A 24,937-nucleotide genomic window follows, 5' to 3' on the forward strand; every position below is an offset into this window, starting at 1 on the left:
TAAACACTGCTCCGCTTGGAAATGATAAATTATTCAAAATCCACAAAATGAGTGATCCACTTGGTGCTAAAATATAAGTGACGGTGATGGTAAATCTTCATGCAGTGGCCCCTTATCTGAAGGTAATGGGGTACTCGCATTTAGCCACTTTGAGGCATGGCAGCCTTAGTAGAGACCGTGGAAACAACCAGCTGTGAGAGATGATGATGTGGTCCTATCCTGGTCACTTCTCTTATGGGGGCGTCTAGTCCTTTCAAGTAGTGTCCTGGGGTCACCCAGATAAATTAGAAAAGGAAGCCCACAATAGTATTGTATGGAAAATGTACCACTTTTTATTAAAAGAATCATGTGTACTCACATAACAATCATTAAAAACCGGGTGGAGATCCGACGAGCGGCGAGCTCGTAATACACAGTCATAGAGTGCCTGTCCCATCCCTACGCGTGACGTCGCGTGACTTCTTCCCCTTCCCCTTTTACCACTGTCACTTTTTTACTGGTATATTTATTTATATCTGAAAATGTTTATTTTATTTGTGCTTGGAGGCACCCACCATCACTGAGTTATTACACGTATAACCATTGCCTATTTAAAGGATTAGCGCAGCACCACATTTTTATCCAAGACCGAGGTGATGTCGGGCCCCATAGCGCGCGTTGCATAGGCAGCACGGTGGTATCCTTTCACCACTGACAGCGTGGCTTGTATGTGCAGGGGAAAGAGGAAGCCGTGGCACTCGAGGGGGCGGAGCAACTGCGCTCCAAGCTGGCCCACAGGAAGTATCCAGTGAGGGTCACTTTAGGGGCATATGATGTCGTCATCGGGCGCTGGAGACACTGGTTCTGGTCTCCATAAATGGTGCGAACAGGGGACGCTGGCTGCTGGTGTTTGGTGAAGAAGCAGCAGAGGCTGTGGACTACCAGAGGGGCAGGATGGATCCTTCTGCAGTACCTGCTGTCAGGGAAAATTTAGGCTGCTCCCTATAAGCATATATTTTCTTTGCGCTTAAAAGCACAAAGCGCTCTCTTATATAATGCCGGGAAAGAGTGATCGTTTATCTCTCCAAGTAACCTAAACAGATGCTGATATCACCTCAAGCTCAGTATCATCCTGAACAAAATAGCCAAGCTGCTTTTATTTATACTACACATGGATAACAAGAGGGTGCTGGCTTCAGAATCGGCTGATCAGACACTTGTATTCTTTCAAAAGAACCAATGACACACATGCATATATTCAAATAGAAATGCAGTAGTGACATGTGCAAAACCATGTGGCGAGCACATGGTTCCGAACACGACCATGTGCACATTCCCACTGCTACCAATGATGCGAGCCATACTACATTATGGCCTAGTGGTTATGCTATGTTCCCAAGTACGCAGATCTGCTTACTTAGGCCTTTAACTGCGATTGCCAAGGAGTGGCCAGTCCCCTTGGTGAGGCGTAAACAAACATCCTCAAAACAGCAATCCGATCCGCTGTGTCCACGGGAAGGTTTCTGCATCCAATGGTCTTCCACCAGCGTCTGTATGTGAGAATACCCTTGCATGAGTGTGTTACAGCAAAACTGACACTGGGGGACATCTGACAACATACATTAATAAAAAATTCCACAGCACTGCATAGGCAGTGGATGCGGTCCCAAACACCAGCACCTCACAGGTAAGCCTGGAGTGTTTTGTCACCCTCTTGCTATCCTTGAGTGTTCCCCCCCTTCTGTAGAATTGGGTGTAGGGGGAGACATTTTCCTCCCTCCTGCACAAGGTGTTACGGAGTGATGGGCGGCCTAAAATTACTTTATGGGTCATTTATTTTGTCTTGCAGACTAAGACCCAGGACAAGGCCCAAGCGCAGCCACCAAAAAGGAAATGTGCGGTTTGCGGAAGCAAATTGAGCTCCTCATGGAGCAAAGCAGTTTGCCCCACCTGTATAGAAGGCCTAGTAAAGGATGACCCGGTAGCCTCCTGTCAGAAAATGCTGACTTCTGTTAAAGATGAGCTTACGGTTACCTTTAGCTCATTTAAAACTCTAATAGACAAGTTTCAGGCTTCCGCAGAGGGTCCGTCTCCAATTAGAACTTCAGTCTGTAGCGCTCCACAGCAGAGTGCGGAGAGTGAAGACTCTGAGGCTGAAGCCATATCTAGCTGTTCTTCTCCGGAAGAATCTATGTCAGATACAGGCCCCAGGGATAGAGAATCCACAAGGGGCTCAAGGTTTAAGTTCTCTTTGGACAATGTTGATGACTTATTAAAGACTATCTATATAACACTTGAGGTGGAGGAGGAGGAGGAGTTACAATTGTCTAAACATGACCTTGTGTACAAGGGTTTGCATAAGAAGTCTAGAGTTTTTCCATTGCATAGTTCCCTGCTTGATACGATCAAACTAGAATGGGGAAAATCCAGAGAGAAAACCTTTCTTTTCTGGTAACCTAAAAAGGTTTCCATTTGAGGACACAGTGCAGCCGTGGAACAAAAATCCTAAGGTAGACTCACCTCTTTCAAAAGTTTCAAACTCTGACCTAGCGTTTGACGATATGGGCATGCTTAGGGACCCGATGGACAAAAGAGGGGATATCCTTTTCCAGAGCCTGGGATTCATCTGTCGGGAATCTTTAACCACTTCCCTACCCAGCCATATGACGTCCACAGATGGGATCTCCCATCCTGGGTGGACGTCATATGACTGCCTGGGATTCCCGGCCGTCTAGGGGACGCGCGCCCGCCGCATTGCTCGGGACCCGGTGCGTGTGCCCCGGCGGCCGGGATGTCCGCCGGGCACCCGCTATTGCCCGTTGGCCGGACCGTGGATCTGTGTGTGTAAACACACAGATCCACATCCTGTCAGTTGTGAGGTGAGCGATTTGTGTTCCTAGTACAGCGGAACACTGATCGGTCTCCTCCCCTTGTACGTCCCCGCCCCCTACAGTTAGAAACACTCCCTTAGGAAACATATTTAACCTCTTGTGTCCCCCTAGTGGTTAACCCCTTCACTGCCTGTCATTTACACAGTAATCAATGCAATTTTATAGCATTGATCGCTGTATAAATGTGAATGGTCCCAAAAATGCGTCAAGTGTCCGATGTGTCCGCCATAATGTCGCAGTCACGAAAAATCGAGATCGCCGCTGAAAATAATTTAAAAAAAAAAATGCCATAAATCTATCCCGTATTTTGTAGATGCTATAACTTTTGCGCAAACCAATCAATATACGCTTATTGCTATTTTTTTTTTTTTTACCAAAAATATGTAGAAGAATACGTATCGGCCGAAACTGAGGAAAAAATTTTGGTTTTTTTTCAAAATTGTCGCTCTTCTTTTGTTTATAGCGCAAAAAATAAAAACCGCAGAGGTGATCAAGTACCATCAAAAGAAAGCTCTATTTGTGGGGAAAAAAGGACGTCAATTTTTTTGGGTACAACGTCGCACGACCGCGCAATTGTCGTTTAAAGTGCGACAGCGCTGAAAACTAAAAATTGGCCTGGGAAGAAAGGGGGTGAAAATGCCCTGTATTGAACCGGTTAAACCACCTCTGGCCTCCACATGTGTAGCCAGAAATTTGGAAGTATGGTTGACACAAATACAAACACATAAAGAAAGGGCCAAGGGGGTACCACATCCATATGAAATTGCTAAAGAAAAAAGGGGAACTTGGAGCGGACTTTATAGGTACCAGAAAAGGACTACGAAATATTATTAGAAAAATAATTTATTATACATAGATATAAAAAAAGACACTAACATTAAAAACAGTGTTGGCTTCCAATAAAATAAGCCACACATAGTACGTGTATTGCTCCCTGTTGCTGCTTGAATATGGCAGGTCAACCATTCGCTTTCGCTTCCTCAGGACCTATATGACTGGCACCAAACAGAGGGATTCTGCATAAGAAAGGGGAAATAATCATATTTCAAATCTGGACAATGGGTACAGATATACATATCAAAAGGTGAGATGTCCCAGAAAGACATACAAGTGATGCATAAAGGAAACCACTCACATAGAACAGCGTAACTCTCATAAGCATGACATGCCCCACGCCATCCCCGGGTGCCTGGATGGTACCAAGCATCACAAGGATACCCAGAGGGATCAATCAAAAATCAACAAAATATAAAAATATGCCTACTATAAATCCAAAAACCTTGGGATGGAATTAGAAAAAATAAAAAATAAGTAGCCCTAAATTCAGCAAATACTTGGCTATGGAGATGTGAGAGTTTCAATATCAAGCCTAGCGGGTGTACATGTACCAGACTGGACTCTAGATGAAAGGACAGTGGCTGTGGGCTAAAATGAAAAAAGCCGTCAGAAGTGTAGACAGCTAAAGAAACCCAGTAAGGTCTATCATTAGATAATTAACAGAGGTTACCTCAAAAGAGAATGAGGCTTCAGAACATATGCAGGAAAAAATCTCCATAGGGCACAGTATGTGACCATCTATAGAGAAATATGACACCATTTAAGATCTCCAACAGGACAAAAGCGTAATATATTAGTAGGAATATGCCTAAATACAGACTCGCCAAAGGTCTCCTGGTTAGTATATTCCAGGGCCCTGTGCTGATGAGGCACAAATGCTCATTAAGAAAATAGCCTGTAGCTCCAGATAGAGAATCTAAAAAGTCCAGATATCTAGTGTCAGTTCCATAATGACAGCCTATTACTGAAACATAAGTAATGAACAGAAGAGGATCCTAAGCAACAATGCAAGATTAATTTCACAAACCTGTCACAAGGAGTCCAGCAGAGTTACACCGCTATAGTAGGCAACAGTAGCAATGAGCTTTAATATAGTACAGACTCTGGTCTCGGAGCCTCCACTGAGTCTTCCGAAGAGAGAAGACTTACTATCGCTGGGTCCAGTGTCACACCCACAGGTGGTTTCCTTTAACTTTGACGGTTTGGTATCTGAAGAAAAGATACAAAGCGCCCAGGGGTTCTCCGACAAAGTTGTCAAGACTCCAGTCACGAGAGCCATATATTCCAAGGTTTGGAAAAAAAATTTAACTCATGGTTATCTGAAAATCAAAGATTAACTCATGATATTCCTTCAATTTTGGAATTTTTTTTCCAGAGTGTGTCAACAAAGGTCTTTCAGTTAGTACCTTAAAGGTACAGGCGGCAGCTATCAGTGTTTTCCTGCAGTTTTCTCTCCTGGAAAATCCTACTATAGCTAGATTTTCACCCGATTAGGATACTGGTGTTAGGTAGTGCCAGCAAAACAGATGTAAGCTTGCTAATGGAAAGGTTTTTTTTTAGATTAACAGCAACAGTCATGGGCGCTCAGTATCCTAATTGGGTGATTAATATACCTGGATTTGAGGTATGATGTTTACACTGCGTAGCAGCCTTTATTTTTGATGGTGACTTACTGACCTCTTTTTATCACCACTTTTTGGCCAACATCGATGCCTCCTGGTGCCCCTGTTTTTATATTGATTTTATTACCACATAATTGTCAGCCCCCTGCAGCCACATTTAGTTGCGGTGCATTTCTGTTGGTTCCCCTCGGGTCTCAGTGCCTTATTCGCCATTGGGGATATCGGGAATCCACAATTTTGCACAGGTTAATAATATTTACCCTGAAGAAGCCAATGTTTTGGTGAAACATGTAGGGACTTATTACCTGTAACTTATATTGGCCTTTTAACATCTCGGCTTGTTTTAAATGTAGATTTCCTTGTTCTGTCTTTGTTTACACACCCATGTATGTATATCATTATTTTTTTTTTTTTTTTTTGCCTCTATCTTTGTATTAAATAAAATCCTAAACTTTTTGTATTTTTTTTGAAAATATATACATTTAAAATTTTCCAATTATTTTTTGTTTATAGCGCAAGAAATAAAAACCGCCGATGTGATCAAATACCAACAAAAGCTTTATTTGTGGGCAAAAAACATCAATTTTATTTTGTTACAGCATCGCATGACCACGCAATTGTCAGTTAAAGCAACGCAGTGCCATATGACAAAAAATGGCCTGGTCAGGAAGGGGGTAAAATCTGAGCTTCCACATACATTATAAAGTACAAATCGTGAAACCAATATATTCAGTGTGTAGGTGTCTCCTGTTTTTTTAGAAACCAGAAAACACATACTGTAGCTGGAAAGATACCCCAGCAAAGCAGAGAGAATGAATACTAGTATAAAAGAGGAAGAATAAAATTCTTGCGGTCACGGTCCACCACCCTGGGGGGGTTCAGTTCTTCAAGGGGAGGGGGGGCAGAATGATATGGAGGAAAGGTAGGGGAGGAAAAAATGAAATGACAATAAGGGATCCATCAGTGTTCAAAATGCCATCTCCCAAAAGGCTCATTATTGCAACTGGCATGTGAGGGACTCACAGCCATTGATTGTATCTGCAAGAGTACTTTGGTCATTCCAGTAAAACCATTTCTGGTTTATTTAAGAGGTCTTCTCCCCATAGGCTGCCATAAGGTCCTCTATTTCCTGGATATTATTTACTGTTAAACCACTGTCCCACATTTGGAAGAGACCTTCTTTTCCAAACAATGGGGATGCAGGCCTTAGTGGCATTTAATAGCTGCAGAAGCCAAGATTTCTTGTAGTGTTTACGCGACATATGGGTTAGATGAAGCTGGATCATCTGCCAAAGAGGCCGGTCGTGTGATAATCTCTTAGGACCGGTCGCCAGAAAATTTGTAAGGCCCTGCAATCACAAAAGATATGCAAAAATTTGCCAACCTGAGTTCCACAGCGCCAGCAAAGCCCGGTATAGTGAGGGAAGAATTTAGCCAGTTGTTCTGTACCACCTGGTGACAATCTTATAAGAAATTTCTTGGTATTTATTACAAATCACCACTTAATGGGTGCTTTATTGACTCTTTTTTATTTGCTGTTCTGAGAAAGTAGTCCCTAAATCATTCTCCCATTTACTAAGGAACCCAGTATTACCTTGAGAATCAAGCAAAAACTCTTGTAAGTAATTGACAACATCTGCCACACTGGACCTCCCCAGTCACACAAGTCGTCTCAAAAGGTATTAAGTCCCTGAGGAACCGTTGCAGCGCAGGGAGGGAATGCAAAAAAAGGACATTTTGTAGTTGTCGCCAGTGGTTTCAATAAAGTACACTAGAATCATTAGAATCATTTGCAATTCTTGCAAAATCTAAAGCTGTAGTGAGTTAATAAAAAATGTATACGTCTTTTAAAGTGTGTGTGGTTTGTTTTTTTTGTTTTTTTTTTTTTTTTTTTTTTTTTATTTTGGACTGTGTAAATGCTGAAGTGGAGGTCAGCAATCTGTAGATTGCTAACAATTGCAGCTAGGTGACTGGTAGATCACGGTCTGGGCTTGCTGACCGCCCCCCCCCCCCCCCCCAATCCCATCCCAGACCATCAGAGTGCAGTGCAGAGGGACTACTTGTAAAGTTGAAGCTGTAGTAGGGAGCAAGAGCTGCATAAGCTGATTCCTCCTCTGTAATGCTAGCTCCGGTCCCATGCTGAGCGATACCAACTGCACACCACTTCTTATCCCGGTTAGCAGTCTCCAGAGTGGTTCCACCAGCAGCAAAGAGGAGATGTTCAGTTCAGTGTGAAGCAATACACTGGGCTTAATGGTATAGGACTGCTTTTACAGTGATGCTCTGCTGTTTACCCACACTGCACCTGTGCCACCAATCGGTGCCAATTTGTGATGAGTCACTGCTGCCTTTCAGTGTCCATCAGTGATGCTCATCAGTGCTGCCTATCTGTGTACCTGCAGCTTTCCTGTGGGTTTGCTGCGGTTAACCATAGACTTCTATTCTATCCGGGTTCTGTGCACTTTCTGAATGCAGTAATTTTGGCGCGCTTTCAGAAAATGCAACACACCTGCAGGATATAAGTCTATGACAAAGTGCAGCTAACCCAGGAAAGTCAGATTCAATGGGGTTCAGGTATACCGCAGCGCATCCGTGTGAAAGCAGCCTTTTAGGAAGCTCAGAACAGTAAAGGTTTATTTGCATTTGAATTTTGGGGAGGTGGTAAAACCCTCACTTGAGACATTTTTACTGCACCCCCTTTAGCTGCTGTGGCTAGGGGTGTAAACATACTGTAGCAGGAGTTATACGCCCTTTCATGGTTGGTGGGTATAATGTGACCCATTAAAGTGAATGAGGTTGCTCTGCAAGTGCCCTGCGAACTTGTGCAGTACAGCAAACAAGGGGTCAAAGCAGGCAGTATTGTGTTGCTTTTTCACCACCTGCTTTAACCCCTTGGACCCAGCAGAAGCATGCAGTTGGGGGGTGCTTGCAGAGTGGCCCCGTTTACTTTAATGGGTCCCAATTGACGGGCAGTAACACCCACCAAAACAGGGGGGGGGGGGGCGGCTTAATTCTTGCTGCGCAATGTGTACTTTTTTTTTTTTTTTGTCTGCTGCAGCTGAAGGAGATGGGTATTGGGGGTGGTAAAACCATGACCCAACTGCAGGATTTTAACGAGGAGGCGAGGAGAGCCGATCAGCGGCATTTCCTCACAGGGAACACCCGGACATGTAATTGGGGGACTGATCACATCGGTGCCCATTACTAATCAGTGCAGGAGAAAAATGTCTTATTTACAAAATGTACTGACAGACTATAAAAAAAAAATTTTCCCCAAAATTTTCGTTTTTGTTTTTTTTTATTTAAAAAAAAAAAAAAAAAAACCCAGCAGTGATTACCACCGAACGAGCTCTTTGTGTGACGAAAATGATAAAAAAAAAAAAATCATATGGGTGGTGTTGCAATGACCACGCAATTGTCATTCAAAGTGCGATAGCTTTGAAAATTGGCCTGGGCAGGAAGGGGGTTGAAAGTGCCCAAGTAGGCAAGTGGTTAAGGTTGTCCACCACTGATCTAAAGGTACATAACTGTAAAGTAACTTGAGCTAAAAATGTTTACTCTTGACTTGTCAAGTACCCAATTTGCAGTGTTTGTGCTCTGCATTGGTGTGCTTTACAATAAAAATATGCTGGCCTACATTTTAATGTAATGCAATGCACTACCTCACATAGGACTAAGCGTCAAATACTGCATGAGTATTTGCATTTAAAGTAAATTTTCCTGTATTTAACAGGTTTTTGTTTTTTTAATTTTTTTTTTATGTTCTTTAACTGAAGAGTAAGGTATTCCTTCTATTACTAAATGACAGTTCAGTTCAGGACTTCTGGCGTTTCAGAAGTCGGCACCCGCCATTCCCCTAACCAAGAGGATCATTTGCTGACAACCAGCTATTTGTTAAAGGGGCTTCCAAAATCATTCAAAGGACCTCCAAAACCACTGGACCATGGTTGTGGGAAAGAAGCCCTTGTCCTCATCCAGCATGGGGACAAAGTGCTTTGCCAGTATACCCACCTATTTTGTGTGTGTGTGTGTTTGTGTTTTTTTTTTTTTTCTATTTTGTTTACATTTTGCGGTCAGTGGGAGAATCCGGCTGACAGCAGATAAGTCATGAGTCATTGGTCGTGAAGGATGTGGCGGCTGCTAGCTCCTTATCAACCAGCTAGTTTTCATTAAAGAACGCGTGGCTAGACCCCGTTTTTTTGTTTACTTTTTTGTGAATTGATGTTTACCTAGGTTTATGTGGCATTTACCAAATCCTATTTTTGGGGTAAATACTGCATAAACCTATAGTGACTTGAGCTTTTCCATATCGCATTCAGTATTTGGATACGTGACCAAAATATTGCATGCGAGATATCCTTTTAATGAATTGTACCCATACAGTTGAATTGGCCATTAATGCACTTTTTTTTTTTTTTTTTTTTTTTTAAATGACACTATTTAGTCACAGGGAGCAATTCCACCATAAATTATTGGTTGCTAAATTGACGATTGATATAAATTGTAGCTGAAGGGAGTGTCAAGGACATGAGCTTTTTAAAGGACAAGTTAACCTTTTGTAACGTGAAATGTTCCCCCCCTTATTTAGGATTGAACCTGTAACATGTTCCAGCAACTACAGCCATTCCCCCTTCTCCTCCCTCCAGTGACAGCAGGTGGGGATCTTTTCTGGGCTCCTGCTGTCACTGTTTGGGAAAAAAAAAAAAAAACACAACAATTCAATTCATTTGTTCATTCCTCTGAATTGTTTTTTTTTTTTCCCAGCAATTGTTTCACAGAAGACTTGGTTTTTGCAGTAATTTTCCTTCCAATTTTAAGTAGGCTAATCTGTCTTTCAGAGTCCTGGATACCAAGCTTATGGCAACTACGCAACCTTTTAAGGTAACATTCCAATATTTTAGTGTTTGCATCATTTGGTTTTACTGATTAGTTTGGCTCCTATATATAGTTGAAGCTCTGCATGAAGCAAATATGAGCTACTTTAAGTATCCATGGCAATTGTGCTTGAATCCCTGTTCTGTTGAACGCACTACTTTTGTTTTAAAGTGTAATCTCTGCCAAAACGTCTGTATTGACTAAAGGAAAATTGTAAAGGATTTCATTTTCATCTGTCCTAGTGATGGGGATCACTGAGACGAGTGAAAGTCTTTTATAGACAGCAACAGGGCAGGTTTCTACTACTTCATATATTATATTTTTATTTATTTTTTTGCATTAGACCCTCTCCTCACTTCTGCCCCAGTGACGTAGGCTAGCAGGACTGCAACTTTTTTGCATTAGGGATACAGTTGGCAAAGAGTACAAAATCGCACTTCATGAAAGTCATCCCCTTCAATTTAATCAAAGTAGACGACTTTGACAGTCCCTGACCTAAGCCACAACCTGCTGGTGTGTTTCGCCCCCAATTAGGGTTATTCGTAGGCCAGTTGGAGTGAAACGCATCAGAGGGGCTTGATGGGGGTATTTTCATGGCGTGTGGTTTTGTACTTATCTATACTAAACTTGCTAAGCTGGATGAGCGTTTTCTTTAGCACCCAGAGTGGTACAGGACCCTAGAAGAAAACTTGGGACTTGGAGAAGTGGAGTTTTTGACTTCTAACTCGCAGTGATACTGATAGTATTGGGTTTAACCTTTCCTCCACTCCATTTAAAGCCAAGTGAAAATGATCTGGATAGAATTACACAAACGGCACACATTTTTCAGCTCTTTCTAAAAGAATGTCCTAAATTGTTTGTTCTAGAAACTGCTATAATTGACAATTGATCAAATATACTGAAGTCTCTTTTATCAGTGTACAGCCTGTGGATTCTACTGATGTCAATGCTCTATACTTTAACAGGCTTCTCCTTTCTAACTGCTAAATTTTAAGTGACACTTGCAGACTAAAGTATTGCCTGTCATTTGAAAATGTAATGGAAAGGAGCAAATTACCAGTTATGGTTTAGAGCTACACTGGAAAGTTTTAATGTTGCTACTGAGATTTTTAATGGCTTGTTTGCCATTTTCTTAGGCTAGAGCTACACAGATGTTTCATGATGCAAAGTGAATTAATGAATTGCTAGTATTTAAAAATTTTAAATCTGCAGCATTTAGTAAAAGAATACTTGGTAACCCTGCCTTGAAGGGGTTACATAAAGTTTTGGTTCAGGCAATTTCTGTTATGAAGTGATGAGAGGAGCAGCGTTAATCCAAGTTTAGCAGTGGAACAACGGACTTTATTAAAAAGGTAATGCACTCACTAGAACATGGAGAATATTGGCACATGAAATTGTAACAGCCATGTAGTGTGCAGAGATCCAGAGTTGCAGCTGTGGAGCACTGTGCCATTATGCCCTGCGGCTCTGGTGGTTTCTGGAGTTCCAGACTGGATGGAGGAGGTGCAGGGCGATGCTATCACAATGTTCTCTGGATGCAACAGAGGCTGTATCTGTGCATGCCTTCAGAGCATGCGTGCTCCTGACAAAGGGTGTGATGACCCCGCTTCACAGCTGCAACTCCGGATCTCTGCACACAGCATGACCGTTACCATTTGATGTGCCTATTTAATCCACGTTCTAGTGAGCATTGCCTTTTTAATAAAGTCACTTGTACCATTGCTAGACTTAGATTGGCGCTGCTTCTCTCTTTCTATATATGCAGAGTCTCTTCCACTCTCAAGCGGCTGCCTAATAAGGGTGTGACAAACGGATTTTTCTTCCCTGTGGGTACAACCCAGGACTAATGGACCATCACATTCAATAAGGACCTCTCCTTGTCCTTTTCTTTAGTTCATTTGCTTTTTGCATACTATGAAACCCGCTCCACATCCCCAGCCAGAGTTGGTTTTGCTCCGGCTACAGAGTTCCTAGTGCTCCAATCTTCTTCCTGTTTATGAAGATATAACTGCTTCTAAATTGTGCTCCTATATAGTCGTGCTGTTGTATGTACCCCTGTGAAAATACAGGCAGTTTAGTTGACAGCCTTGTGCAGTCATGGTCTACCGTTGTCACTATAATGAAGCCTGTCCAGAGCAATGATCTGAAACACACACTGGGAAGAAGGTGTATACAGTGAGGGGGGTGGGGGAATTTGAACCCCTGCTGATTTTGTACATTTGCCCACTGACAAAGATGAGTCTATAGTTTTTAATAGTTTTATTTTTAACAGTGAGAGACCGAACAAAAATATCCAGAAACGCATTTCAAAAGTGTTATAAGTTTGATTTGCATTTTAATGAGTGAAATGAGAAATATTTGACCCCTTCCCAAAACATGACTTAGTACTTGGTGGCAAAACCCTTGTTGGTAAGAAGTCAGACATTTCTTGTAGTTGGCCACCAGGTTTGCACACATGTCAGGAGGGATTTTGTCCCACTCCTCTTTGCAGATCCTCCAAGTCATTAAGGTTTCGAGGCTGACATTTGGGAACTCAAACCTTCAGCTCCCCCCCACATATTTTAGGCCACTCCAGGACCTTAATGTGCTTCTTTTTGAGCCACTCCTTTGTTGCCTTGGCCGTGTGTTTTTGGGTGGGTTATGTTGCAGTACTCATCCACGACCCCATGGAGCCCCAGACCGAGGGAAATTGACAGTTATTTTGTGTTTCTTCCATTTGCGGATGATCGCACCAACTGTCACCATCTCATCAAGCTGCTTGGCGATGGTCTTCTATCCCATTCCAGCCTTGTGTAGGTCTGCAGTCTTTTCTCTGACATCCTTGGACAACTTTGATCTTGGCCATTGTGGAGAGGTTGGAATTTAATTATATAGGTAACAAGCTGAGATTAGGAACACTTCATTGAGGGCTTCTAATCTCATCTTGTTGCCTGTATAGAAGACACTGCAGAAAGATTAAGAACCGGGATTTCAAATCCCCATACCACTACACCAGTTGCTTGGGTACTGACAGCTCATCACGGAGGTAGATCAAGTGGGGTGGGTAGGGTGTACGATGTTGGTTCATTTTATTTTCTGAAAAGATGACCTAAACCTTTTAAGCGTGTGTGTGTGTGTGTGTGTGTGTGTGTGTGTGTGTGTGTTTTTGTTTTTTTCTCCAACCCTCTAATCTATTCCCAAACCAAAATGGGGGGCGGGGGGTTTAGCTGACCCATCTTGGATCTTAAAGCCTCAAATGTCCTCGTTTGGGTTATAAATGTTTGCATGGGATACGTACTTGCATGTCCCCATTTTTCCAGCACATCAACATGATCTGTTTTGCTGTAGACTACAGCCACATGATAGCAGTTGAGCAGACCAAATACAGCAGTTGGCTATAATGTTGAACAATGTACATCTGGAATTTAATTTTTTCTTCTCCTTTTTTTTTTTTTTTTTTTTTTTTTTTTTTTACACCTAGGAAATTATTTATAACACATCCCTTGCGGAACTGGAAAAAAGATTAAAAGAGGCTCCTTTCAAACCTCCTAAAGTTGGTAAGAATTCAAGAACCAGTTGGCTTCTGTCAACTGTACCTATTAAAATATGTAATTGGCTTGTGTTTAATAAACTGCATTTTCAATAACTGAGCTCAGCAAGACTTCAGAAAACCATTAAGTTTATGGTGTATAAGCACTGATGTTTGTCTTTTTAGTTTGTGTGTGTGTGTGTGTGTGTGTGTGTGTGTGTGTGTGTGTATATGTATGTATGATTTATCAAAATCCCATTTTTGTAAGTCATGCTTAAAGATTAAATCAAGTCACTTACTGTCTTTACAGCAATTTTTCAATTTACATATGGGTAATATTTTTATATATTACGGTATAGTGCTTCTTATGACAGTCTGATATGTTGTAGAAATGTATGTTCAGTAGAATGTAAAGATGTGTTTCCAGCTTGGGTTTTCCAGCTTGTCACTGTATATCAGTGGTCATCAACCCTGTCCTAAGGGCCCACTAACAGGCCAGGTTTTATGTATTACATTGGGGAGATGCAGACTAGAATACTGCAATCACTGAGCAGCAAATGATATCACCTGTGATGTATTTCAGTTCTCTTGCAAACCTGGCCTATTAGTGGGCCCTGAGGACAGGGTTCATGACCACTGCTGTACATGACTACACATTAAAGGGAAACCTCTCTTGGATCTTTTTGGTGAAGGTGAAATTTTCTAATTTGGTGTCCGTTATTTTATTCAGTCCAGCTGGTGAAGTATGTTTCACGGCCTTCTTTGATCAATTTTTGTTTTAGAAGTATTTTTTTTCTTATATCGGCTACCCACACAGGGGTTTCAGCTTCATACATGATTCAAAGCAAAAACAGCCTCCTGAGAATATAGCATTTCACATCAGGCTAGAGCCAGGTTTTCTTAACTCCAGTCCTCAAGGAGCCCCAACAGGTTATGTTTTCAGGATTTCCCTCAGATGAGAAACGGCTGTGGTAATTAGCAAGGCAGTGAAACTGATCAAATCACCTGTGCAAAATAATGGAGAGCCTGGAAACGTGACCTGTTGGGTGTTTGAGGACTGGAGTCAAACGCTGGTCTAAAAAACTCCGTTTAGGATACAGACTTCGAATCCAAGACACAATGGGATTTACTAAAACTGCAAAGTGCAAAATCTGGTGTAGCTCTGCATAAAAACCAATTGGCTTCCAGGTTTTTTTGTCAAAGCTTAATTGAACAAGTTGACGTTGGCACCTGATTGGTTACCATGCACAGCTGCACCAGATTTCGCACTCCAGTTTTAGTAAATCAACCCCAATGTGTTCACACGCTGCTCCTGCAGAAACAGTAAATCCAACAGTGTTGGTGTTAGTGCAGACACGCATGTCCCTTGTGTTTGCTGCTCCCTGGCAGCAAGCTGTGTTCTCCAGGAGGATGCAGCCCTGAAAGGGGAAGTCCAGCCAAAGCTTGTTTGGCTGGACTCCTCCTATGGATCACAGGAGTGCAGTTCGTTTTGCACTCCTGTGACCTGTTTTTTCAGCAGAGAGCAGGCTGAAGTCTGCTCTCTGACATCACTGCTGTCAGTTCAGGCTTTGCATCATCACGACCCACGGAGTCGGGATCCACCAGATCCCTGGTCTTACACCCGGCTCAGCCTCTGTGAGCTGCTGAGAGCCTGAGCCGGCCACCCCCTCCACAGCTCAGCGCTCCAATGAGCAAGGAGGGAGCAGAGAGCTGTGACTGACAGTCTGCAGCTCTCCTCACAGAGATGTGAAAACTGAACACCGCCGATCACTCCATCGCTCAGCTCTCAAAGTAGAGGCGCCGGGAGACAGATGCAGCATCTTGGGTGAGTCCAAAAAAAAAAAACAATCCCGGACCTCTTTGAACCAGTCGGCCCCATACTAGAAGGGCTATGTGCTGATTGTCCATAAAAAAAAAAATCCCAGGGCTGAAGGCTTCATCCCACTCGATGCTCTGAAGAGCTTCCAAACTCCAGGACCCTGACCAGTATATATCCAAGCTGGAGACAACTGAAAGGCCAGTTCAATCCTAGTGAGACAAGCATCCTATTAAGCATTTTGAAATGATGTGCTATGGAGGTCTAGTGACAAAATGATTGCTCTTGCTCCAACGTTCGCGGCGATACCTCACATGTATGGTTTGAACAGTTTTCATATGTGGGCGGGACTTACGTATGCGTTCGCTTCTGCGTGCGAACGCATACGTAAGTTTTCTTTTTTATTTTGACACTTTTTTGAAAAAACATTTTTGATCACTTTTATTCCTATTACAAGAAATGTAAACATCCCTTGTAATAGGAATATAACATGACAGGTCCTCTTAATAGTGAGATATGGGGTCAATAAGACCCCATATCTCACCACTAGGCTGGGAAGCCTGAAATAATAAAAAAAAATAATAAAACGATCACCGCTTCCCAGCCGAAGCGGCGCGTTTTTTTTTTTAATGGAGAGGCTGGGCGTGACATCATAACATCGCGCCCGGCCTCCGATGATCATAGAGACCCCGGCGACCATCTGGTCCACCGGAAATCTCTATGATCTACATCCGGCGCCGGCGGATCCGCTCTCCGCCTCACCGATTGTAACGGAGGGCGACGGGGGGGGGGGGGGGGGGGGAACGTCGCCTCCCCCCTCCCATAGGAACGATCAAGCGGCGGAACGGCCGCTATGATTCCTATGGTGTAGAGATTCGCCGGCTGAAACCGGCAATATCTGAATGATGTCTGTAACTACAGGCATCATTCAGATATACCCGCCCAAAGCCCAGAGCGTCATATGACGTCTGCGGGCGGGAAGTGGTTAAAATATGCTTGCTGAAAGATACTGTACTTTCCATTTTAATACTTTCATGACCACAAGTAATAGATGCCAAGACCAAATTTAGCAGTATGATTTTGTCAACTTAATGTACGTTAAAATTTGCCAGACAAAATTAACGTCTGTGTCACGAAGGTTACGGATATGTCAAAAGGAAGTACCTTGGCAAACAGTATATGCAGTAGTACAGCGTGGGGGTGTGTGACAGCGTTCAATATTTTCTGGAGAGCAATGTGGAGGTTAGGAGTGCAGAGTGTAAGACAGCAGGCAGTGTGTGCAGCAGAGAAGTATGGTGGGTATGACAGTGGACAGTTGTCAGAAGGAATGTTGACTCTGGCAATATGTGCTTAAAGTGTGCAGTGTATGGCAGCAGGAAGTGTGTGCAGAAGAGGAGTGTGGAATGTATTAAGCCTGGAAATACGTGCAGGAGAGGAGTATGGAAGGGTTATTTAGTGGGGAGTGGAGTTAAGCAAGTATGACGATGGCGTGTGCTATAGGAAAAGCCCAAAGGTATAAAAGGGGGCAACAGCCACATGAGGCTTGTCAAAGGTATGATAGTAGACATTACAAACTTGGACAAAGTTGTTGGTACCCGTACAGTTCATTGAAAGATATTAATTCCTCCTAAAAAGTGGTGAAAAAACCTTTTAACCCATTTTATACCTGCATGCTTCTGGTCTGTCAGAGTAAGACAGAGTGTAAAAAGAGAAATTGCTTATTCTGTAAAAATTATTCTAAAATGGCCTGAACACATTTGTTAGTACTCTCAGAAATTTAAACCATTGGATCAGTGTTTTTTCAAACCCAGCAGTGTTCTTTAATTGACATCACACTTGTTATCAGTCCGTCCGCCTATTAAAATGGAGAAAAGTAGTCACTCTGCTGTTTGGAATCATATCATGTCTAAAAGGTTATCAGAAGATATTAGACTAGCATGTGAAAGGTAAAAGCAATCTAACCATCTCCAAGCAGTTTGATGTCCCTGTGACTACAGTTGCAAACAGTTTAAAGTCGATGAGCTTGTAGGCGTCTATTTTGGGATGTGGCCACAATAGAAAAATAAAATCCAGCCAAAACAGAAGGAAATGCGCAATGGATGTCAAAGGAGGCCCCCAAACCTACTTGGGTTTTTAGTATTGAATGTGATGGCGTTTGGAGTCTAATTTAGAGGAGGTTATGGTGGGCATGTGGGATATGGGGCAAGACTTTTTTTGCTGGGGATAATGTAAACCAGGAATGAGCCAGTGGAGCGGAAACTACTTTTGGAGACCAGACTGACATTTAGCATTGTGCCCTGAAAAAATGAGGGCTTATCGCAGGTGTGCTGAAGGCAAGGCTCTGAGGGTTAAGGCACATGCACTGGGTATGGAGGAGTTATTACACATGTGCTTTAGGGACTGACTGCTAAGGAATTAATGCATATGTACTGGGACCTGAGGAAAAAAAACATAAGCAGAAAAGTAGGTGCTTAGAGGTTAAGTTAGGAACATATGCGAATGGACTAGACTACACATGATTTACACTGTATTAATCTTCCCATGTACTCCATCTATATCGATTTGTCCAGATCATTGATTTTAAATGATTGTGATACAGTATATTTAGCGAAAACTTCCCACCCACAATCTGCACATTGATTCCAATTTACTTTAATGGAATGATGTCAATTGAGTAATGGAAGGGGACTCTCTGATCACTTGTATATTCTCTGTGTGGTGTTTTTCTGTCTTAAATGTGCTGTGATCAAGACTAGAGTTGCCGAAACATGTTAGTCATTTGCTTTTACTGAGCCATATTTCAATAAACTTCAGAAGGTATTCCAGAGAGGCCGACTCTCAATTTGTTTGCCTGAGCTACAGTATGTTACATGGATGTGTGGGAGTACATCCGAGCCTGAGGACCTGGGAAGGAACAGCTGACCTTTACCAAATATAATTTTGCCTCATTGATCAGAGCGGTGCTTTTTTTTTTTTTCGTGCTTTAGCTTGGTGTAGGTGGTGCCTCAAGTATTCTAAGAGTTCAATGGAGTAGCATAAGGTCCACCTGAAAAACAGTTGTCCTTGTGGGGGGGAACTGTGATTCAGTGGCTGCTCCCATAATTAGGTTAGAGGGGGTCCACTTCGACAGGTATAAGTCGTGCTACTCCATTGGAATCCACCAAAGATCCATTGGTCCCTGTAGGAAACTGTAATCCACTTTCCTTCTGATCCGATAACCGATCAGGGCAAATCCAGCTTATGTAAAGACCAAAAAACGGAAGGATGCAGAAGTGGTTAAAATTATACATTTATTGGAGTACATTGGTATTGTGAAAAAAATCAACCTTCATAATCTTCTCTATGCTGGAACATTGGTGTGATGCTGCAGCTGTCTCACATCAGTTCTAATACTGAGACCTGAGCAATTACATGACTCCTGATCACTCAATTCTTGTTCTGCTCAGGGCAGTTACATGTTAGTCTGTTCAGAACTTACAGGTAGGTAGAAGGTGCGCTAAGCCATTCAGGTATCAAACAAGTGGTGTTGAGGTCTGAGAGCACACTTGGATGTGATGGGGGGTGGGGGTGGAGAGAAAGTAGTGTGGCTGGCAAGCAACATGTTTCTGGGACACACCCCGTTTCTCAAGCCTGAGGAAGGGTGTGTGTCCTTGAAACATGTCATCTGCCTGCTACCTCACTTTCTCCCCCATATCATTCATGCACTACTCTTTTCTTGCTGAAAGACCAAATATATTCAGAGCCAATAGGAAGTCTCCATCACCTGGGACACACACCAAGAAGGACCTGCCAACTCTCCTGTATACCAGTACTATAGCTTTTCCTTGGCTAAATATCTGTTGGATGATTTGCTCTATTTATAAATCCTATTATTTTCTGTTCCCACAAAACTTGGATTTACAATTATTTAAATAAAAAAATCCAGGTCTCATAAGTATGAACATTTTTGCACCCCCAGGCCTAAATAACACTTTAGAATAGTTTCCATCTCTTGGGGTGTTTTCTAGGTCTGATAGTCCAGTGATTTCCTTCTATTGCCAACTAAGCACTGGGCACAAGAGCAACCAAAATGCCAATTTTTTTAGAACTGTCTGTATAGTCACATGTGTAATTGACTGGGACTGGCTTTATATAACAAGTATCTTTATAAAACTGCAAACTTATTTTTATAAAAAGTCCTGTGTTTCTATTAGACAGTGCTGAAGGCTTTCCAAGTTACAACACGAGCTCAGAGCAACTACATGAAGCTGGTTATGATGCCTACATCACAGGACTGTGCTTTGTATCAATGGCAAACTACCTAGGTAAGTGGCCAGATTATCAGGTTTCCATGTGTTGTCATTCTATACAGTTTCAACTCTTGAACTAATACATGCTCTCTCATCAGGTTCATTTTTAAGTCCACCAAAAGGGCACATTTCGGCCAAATCAAATCTCATCAGTCCATTTTTTAACAAGTAAGTGCCTGAAAAACCTGTAACCTTAATACCTTCATCAAGTAAGTAACCTAGACTTAACTAACAGTTATTTCTAATGGGCATGAGTTCTGACATTAGTCTAGTGCAGGGATATGCAATTAGCGGACCTCCAGCTGTTGCAGAACTACAAGTCCCATGAGGCAAAGCAAGACTGACAGTCACAAGCATGACACCCAGAGGCATGATTGGACTTGTAGTTTTGCAACAGCTGGTGGTCCACTAATTACAGATCCCTGGTCTAGTGTTTTCAAAACTGTACTCTGTACTGCTGGCAATTTGCCCATGATGGAGGTAGTACACACCAGAAGCTTAGGTCTAAGGCTTGCGTCTTATGAGAGACTGATTTTTTTTTTTTTTTTTTTTTTTTTTTTTTTTTTTTACAGCTGAGTCATTGTAATACACATGAGATGACATACTGGGGACAGCATCAGCTGATAGTAAGAATTTGCTGTCTAAGCCTAAAGGTGCCATTTTCAGAATGGTAGCATTCCGATGTGGTTTTCTTTTGGAGTGTGTAGGGGGAGGGAGTGTGTGAAACTGACAGTTGAATATAAGACTGGGTACACAAGCGCATACTGTCATGTTCAAAATGAGAACACCCCTTGGAACCTCTTGACTTTAGATCTTCAGATAAAGATGATATAATTAGATTTGCACTGATTTCTATACTAGTATGGGTATCGGTACCGATACCAAGCATTTGCACGAGTATTGGTACTCGTGCAAATGCTCCGATGCTTAAGCCGATACCTGATATATTGGACCAGGCATCCTCAGTGTAGCTGGGGGGGCGGGCAACCTCACAGGTGATGGGTGCGGGGGCAATTACAAGCACCAATTCCCCCTGTATAGCCTTTTATTAAAGCAGCTGACAGCCGCTTCTCCCTCCTGTCTGCTGCTTTATTGGAAGGCTATACAGGGGGATCGGTGCATGTAACTGCCCCTGCCGCCACACTGATCACCCCTGACTGTCCACTGTGTTTTGGCTCCCCGGGTTCTCCTCTGGCTTCCAGTGTCGTCCTCCCTCTCTGTGTCCTCCTCTGCTTCCCCCCCTATCCCTGATCTGTCAGGATGGAGAGTGGAGGAAGGAGCCAGTGTGTGTATCTAATTTACTGGCTCCTTCCTTTTATGAATGCAGAGTCTGTGATCATTAACTGGGGAATCTGTGTCCTCTGTCCCTTTCCCTGTCTCAAAAGGGAGATGTCAGGGGTCTGTTTGGACCCCTGATCTCCCAGCATAGCCCCATCCAACAGGGCTGATAAAAAAGACCAACTTTAAAGTTTAAACTGTAAAAATAATAAAAAAACCCAGACACTGTCAACACCCCCCCCCCCCCCCCCAAAAAAAAAGCTTAACTATATCAATTGTAAAAAATAAACTTATGACAGTGCCCATCAGTGCTGCATATTAGTGCCACTGTCGCATGACAGTAAAAAAAAGTATTGGTACTTGGTCTTAAAGTGGTAACGGTGCAACCCTAATTATAATGTGCTAAGTGAAAAGGATTTGTGCTAACAGACTGCACCAAAGTCATAATCAAGATACAAGATGGGTAAAATATAAATCTTTGCTATCCCTTTTACATTAAAAGTGCATAAATAATGAAAAACAAGCATTAATCAGCAATTCATAATGGATAAAAGATTAATATAGTGCTATTTCATGAGAAATAAAGAATAATAGTGCAGTCTATGTATGAATGAAAATAAATAAAATTGAAATCAAAGTGAATCAAATTTACATGCTCAAGTTAAAGTGAAAAAATAAAGTCCAATTTCATGAAGAAAGTCCAAATGTGTAAAAAGTCCCCACAAATGGCCAACTCAATGTGATGCGCACAGCTTAAAAGCGGAGATCCACACAAAAATGGAACTTCTGCTTTTGGGAACCCTCCCCCCCCCTCCGGTGTCACTTTTGGCACCTTTCAGGGGGGAGGGGGGTGCAGATGCATGTCTAAGACAGGAATTTGCACCCACTTCCGGCATAGACTCCCATGGGAGTCTACGCCTCTTCCCGTCCCCACCGCGCTGTCTCCTGGGAAACGCACAGCTCCCAGGAGAGAGCGGGGACCACTTGGGACGCGCAGTGCGTCTCGCGCATGCGCAGTAGGGAACCAGAAAGTGAAGCCGCAACGCTTCACTTCCTGATTCCCTCACCTCGGCGTCACCTGCCGACATCGCTGGACCCTGGGACAGGTAAGTGGCCATGTATTAAAAGTTTGTAGCTGCTGGCTTTTAATATTTTTTTTTTTTTTTTTTTGGCGGTGTGGGTGGACCCCCGCTTTAAGTGCCACATGAGTGCTGAAGCAATGTTTTACCAAAGAGCTAATAAGCTCTTTACCAAAATGCTAGATCCCAAATGGAGATCATTCAATGCCTTGCTGCCCTGTAGCACAACATGCTCTGGCCAACTATCTTCCAACTCCTAGAAACAAGCACTTGGCACAAAATAATAAACCATAGAAGAGACCGCCCCGATGTAGTATCGAGCAAACCACTTACTATATTAAGCAATATTTCTTACAAAAAATGAAGACATTACCATAATGGACAAACACCGTCAGATTGTCCCGCTGGTCTGTGTGATGATGGCACGTGTTTGTCCCCACCTAACTAATTTCTCTGTACCAAGCATCTTTATGGATCACAAAAGGACTCAATACCAAAAATACAAATTAAAATAATAAATAATTTAAAATAAAACTTTCCAGAATTCCCAAAATAATCATAGCAAAATGGAGTAAGTTCAGATTAAACTGTATCTGGTTGGAAGGCAGGGACTGATCCTGTCCCTATAAATGTTTAACAGCTTCCAATTCCTTATGGGTAATAATGGTATATAATGACACATCCGCAGTTAGAGTATCCCAAGGCCACCCGACGCATTAATGACTTGAGTGGTGTCCTTAAGGTAGTACGGTGTACGTTCCACCAAAGGCTGCAGAAAGTGGTCAATATGTTTAACAATCTAAGACACAGTCAATCCCACTCACAATCAGGTGCCTGGGTGGGTTTTCCAGACTCTTGTGCACTTTTGATAAACTGTATAATGGGGACTCTGGGAGCCATAGGAACCTAATCAGTTCATCCTTTTTGTCAGCAATCCCTGCTGTAAAACTTCCTTTGACAATAATAATCTTGCTTTTCATAAGTGGGATTAGAGCTGCACAATTGTTAAAAGATCGCAATATCGATTCACCCCCTCTGATGACCTGTATTGCAGTTTTTCCCATTCTTTCATGTAACAAGTATAGAGTTCTCTGCTCACTCTTTCAGACTGCCAAGTTTTTAACATTGTAACTCTTCCAGCTTGGATCAAAGGGGTAAAACTTCTGTGTGAATATGCAGGAAGTTTAACCACTTAAAGTCTAAACCTTTTTCTGACACTTGTTTCTTACAGTTAAAATCAGATTTTTTGCTAGAAAATTACTTGGAACCCCAAACATTATATATATTTTTTTTTAGCAGAGGCCCTAGGGAATAAAATGGTTTTTGTTGCAATGTTTTATGTCACACTGAATTTGCACAGTGGTCTTTCAAACGCAATTTTTTGGGAAAAATACACTTCAATGAATAAAAAAAAGAAACAGAAAAGTTAGCCCAATTATTTTGTCTAATGTGAAATATGTTACGCTGTGAGAATCGTGAGCGAATCATGGTCTATCTTCTAAGCAAAATGTGATTCTCAGTTTAGCCAGAATCGTGCAGCTCTAAGTGGGATCCTTCCTCACAACTTCGTGTGACCAGCTGACAGTATGCTGTCTTACTCTCAAATCATCCTTAGGCTAGCCATACATTATGCAATGTTTTTCAATTTCCATTTAGATTTACCTTCAACTATGTAGTGCAAGTGCCTGCCTGATTGCACACAAATTTAAATTGTTTAGGTTTGACATTATATTATATGGTTCTGATAAATCTAAAGGAAAATTGTACAAGGAAATTGTATGTTTGGCCATCTTTATACAATAGGAAAACTCTCTCCATCCCTGCCTGAAGGGCAGATGACAAGATTGTTCCTGTTAGAGTGATTTAATCTGACTCCACATCCTTGTCCTTCACAGCTGGCTCCCTACTGTGCATGTGCGAAGCTTGCTACTCTCTGAACGGGGCCACCCGAGGAGGGAGGACGGGGGGCCGATCTTCTGGCTGAGTTTGCCACGGCAAGCTCAGACAGAAGTAGGGGTGGATACCTGTCAAAACCAGGTACCTGTTTTCTCCCCCAAAAGGTACCAAATGTGGCAACAGAGTGGGGAGGAGGCAGACAAGTTGAGCGTCTCCTTTTTGGGTGGAGTTCCACTTTAAAAACATCCTTGCAACTTATTTCTTTGGTGTTCTGTATTTTATATCTTTCAGACAACCCACAAAACTAACATGGTTCATTCATATCCATTATCTATCCAAATTAGTGAATATGCAGACTTGTTGGAAAAGTATACCCCTACATTCACCATCACTTTAAATCCATTAAATTAGACTCTGGTGTTCCAGATTAGGTAATGTATAAATATAGAAACGCGCTATCTAGTCAAAGTGAAACCGGTATATAAAGATCCAAATGTCCATTAAACAAGTCCACAGATGTTTTGATATTTCTTAAATTCTTGGTGTTAATCTCCACCATCCACCACCTTGTGCAACAATGCCTTCACCAAAAGCTGAAAAACCTGCTTACCAGCTCCTGTAGACCCCACATTACAAGGGGTCACTTTGCACTTATGGCTTATAACCAAACTTGGATGATGTCATTTGCATCGAAACGTGTAGGGTGGAGTGATGCAGTGACATCACCATCACCCTTGTGTCCCGGAAGGACGGGTTTGTTTGGTTATGTGCCAGCTGACGCCAAACTCAAGGCGCAATTGTTCGATTGCTGTTGTAAATGCAATATTTTTTTTTAATAAACCCCTAAGGTTTTTTACTATGTGGAGC

General features: G+C 42.4%; 1 protein-coding gene across 2 annotated transcripts in view; it reads left to right on the top strand.

Annotated features, from left to right (window-relative positions):
* Positions 1–24,937, top strand: part of PARN (poly(A)-specific ribonuclease) — a 287,911-nt gene that overhangs the window by 85,673 nt on the left and 177,301 nt on the right. For both annotated transcript variants that reach the window (XM_073591082.1, XM_073591083.1), the window contains 4 exons: positions 10,168–10,210; positions 13,665–13,740; positions 19,722–19,832; positions 19,916–19,985. In XM_073591082.1, the coding sequence (XP_073447183.1) occupies positions 10,168–10,210; positions 13,665–13,740; positions 19,722–19,832; positions 19,916–19,985 (300 nt within the window). The remainder of the gene's footprint in view (positions 1–10,167; positions 10,211–13,664; positions 13,741–19,721; positions 19,833–19,915; positions 19,986–24,937) is intronic.

The sequence above is a fragment of the Aquarana catesbeiana genome, linkage group LG06 (genome assembly GCF_042186555.1).
Source record: "Aquarana catesbeiana isolate 2022-GZ linkage group LG06, ASM4218655v1, whole genome shotgun sequence".
Taxonomy (NCBI): Eukaryota; Metazoa; Chordata; class Amphibia; order Anura; family Ranidae; genus Aquarana; species Aquarana catesbeiana.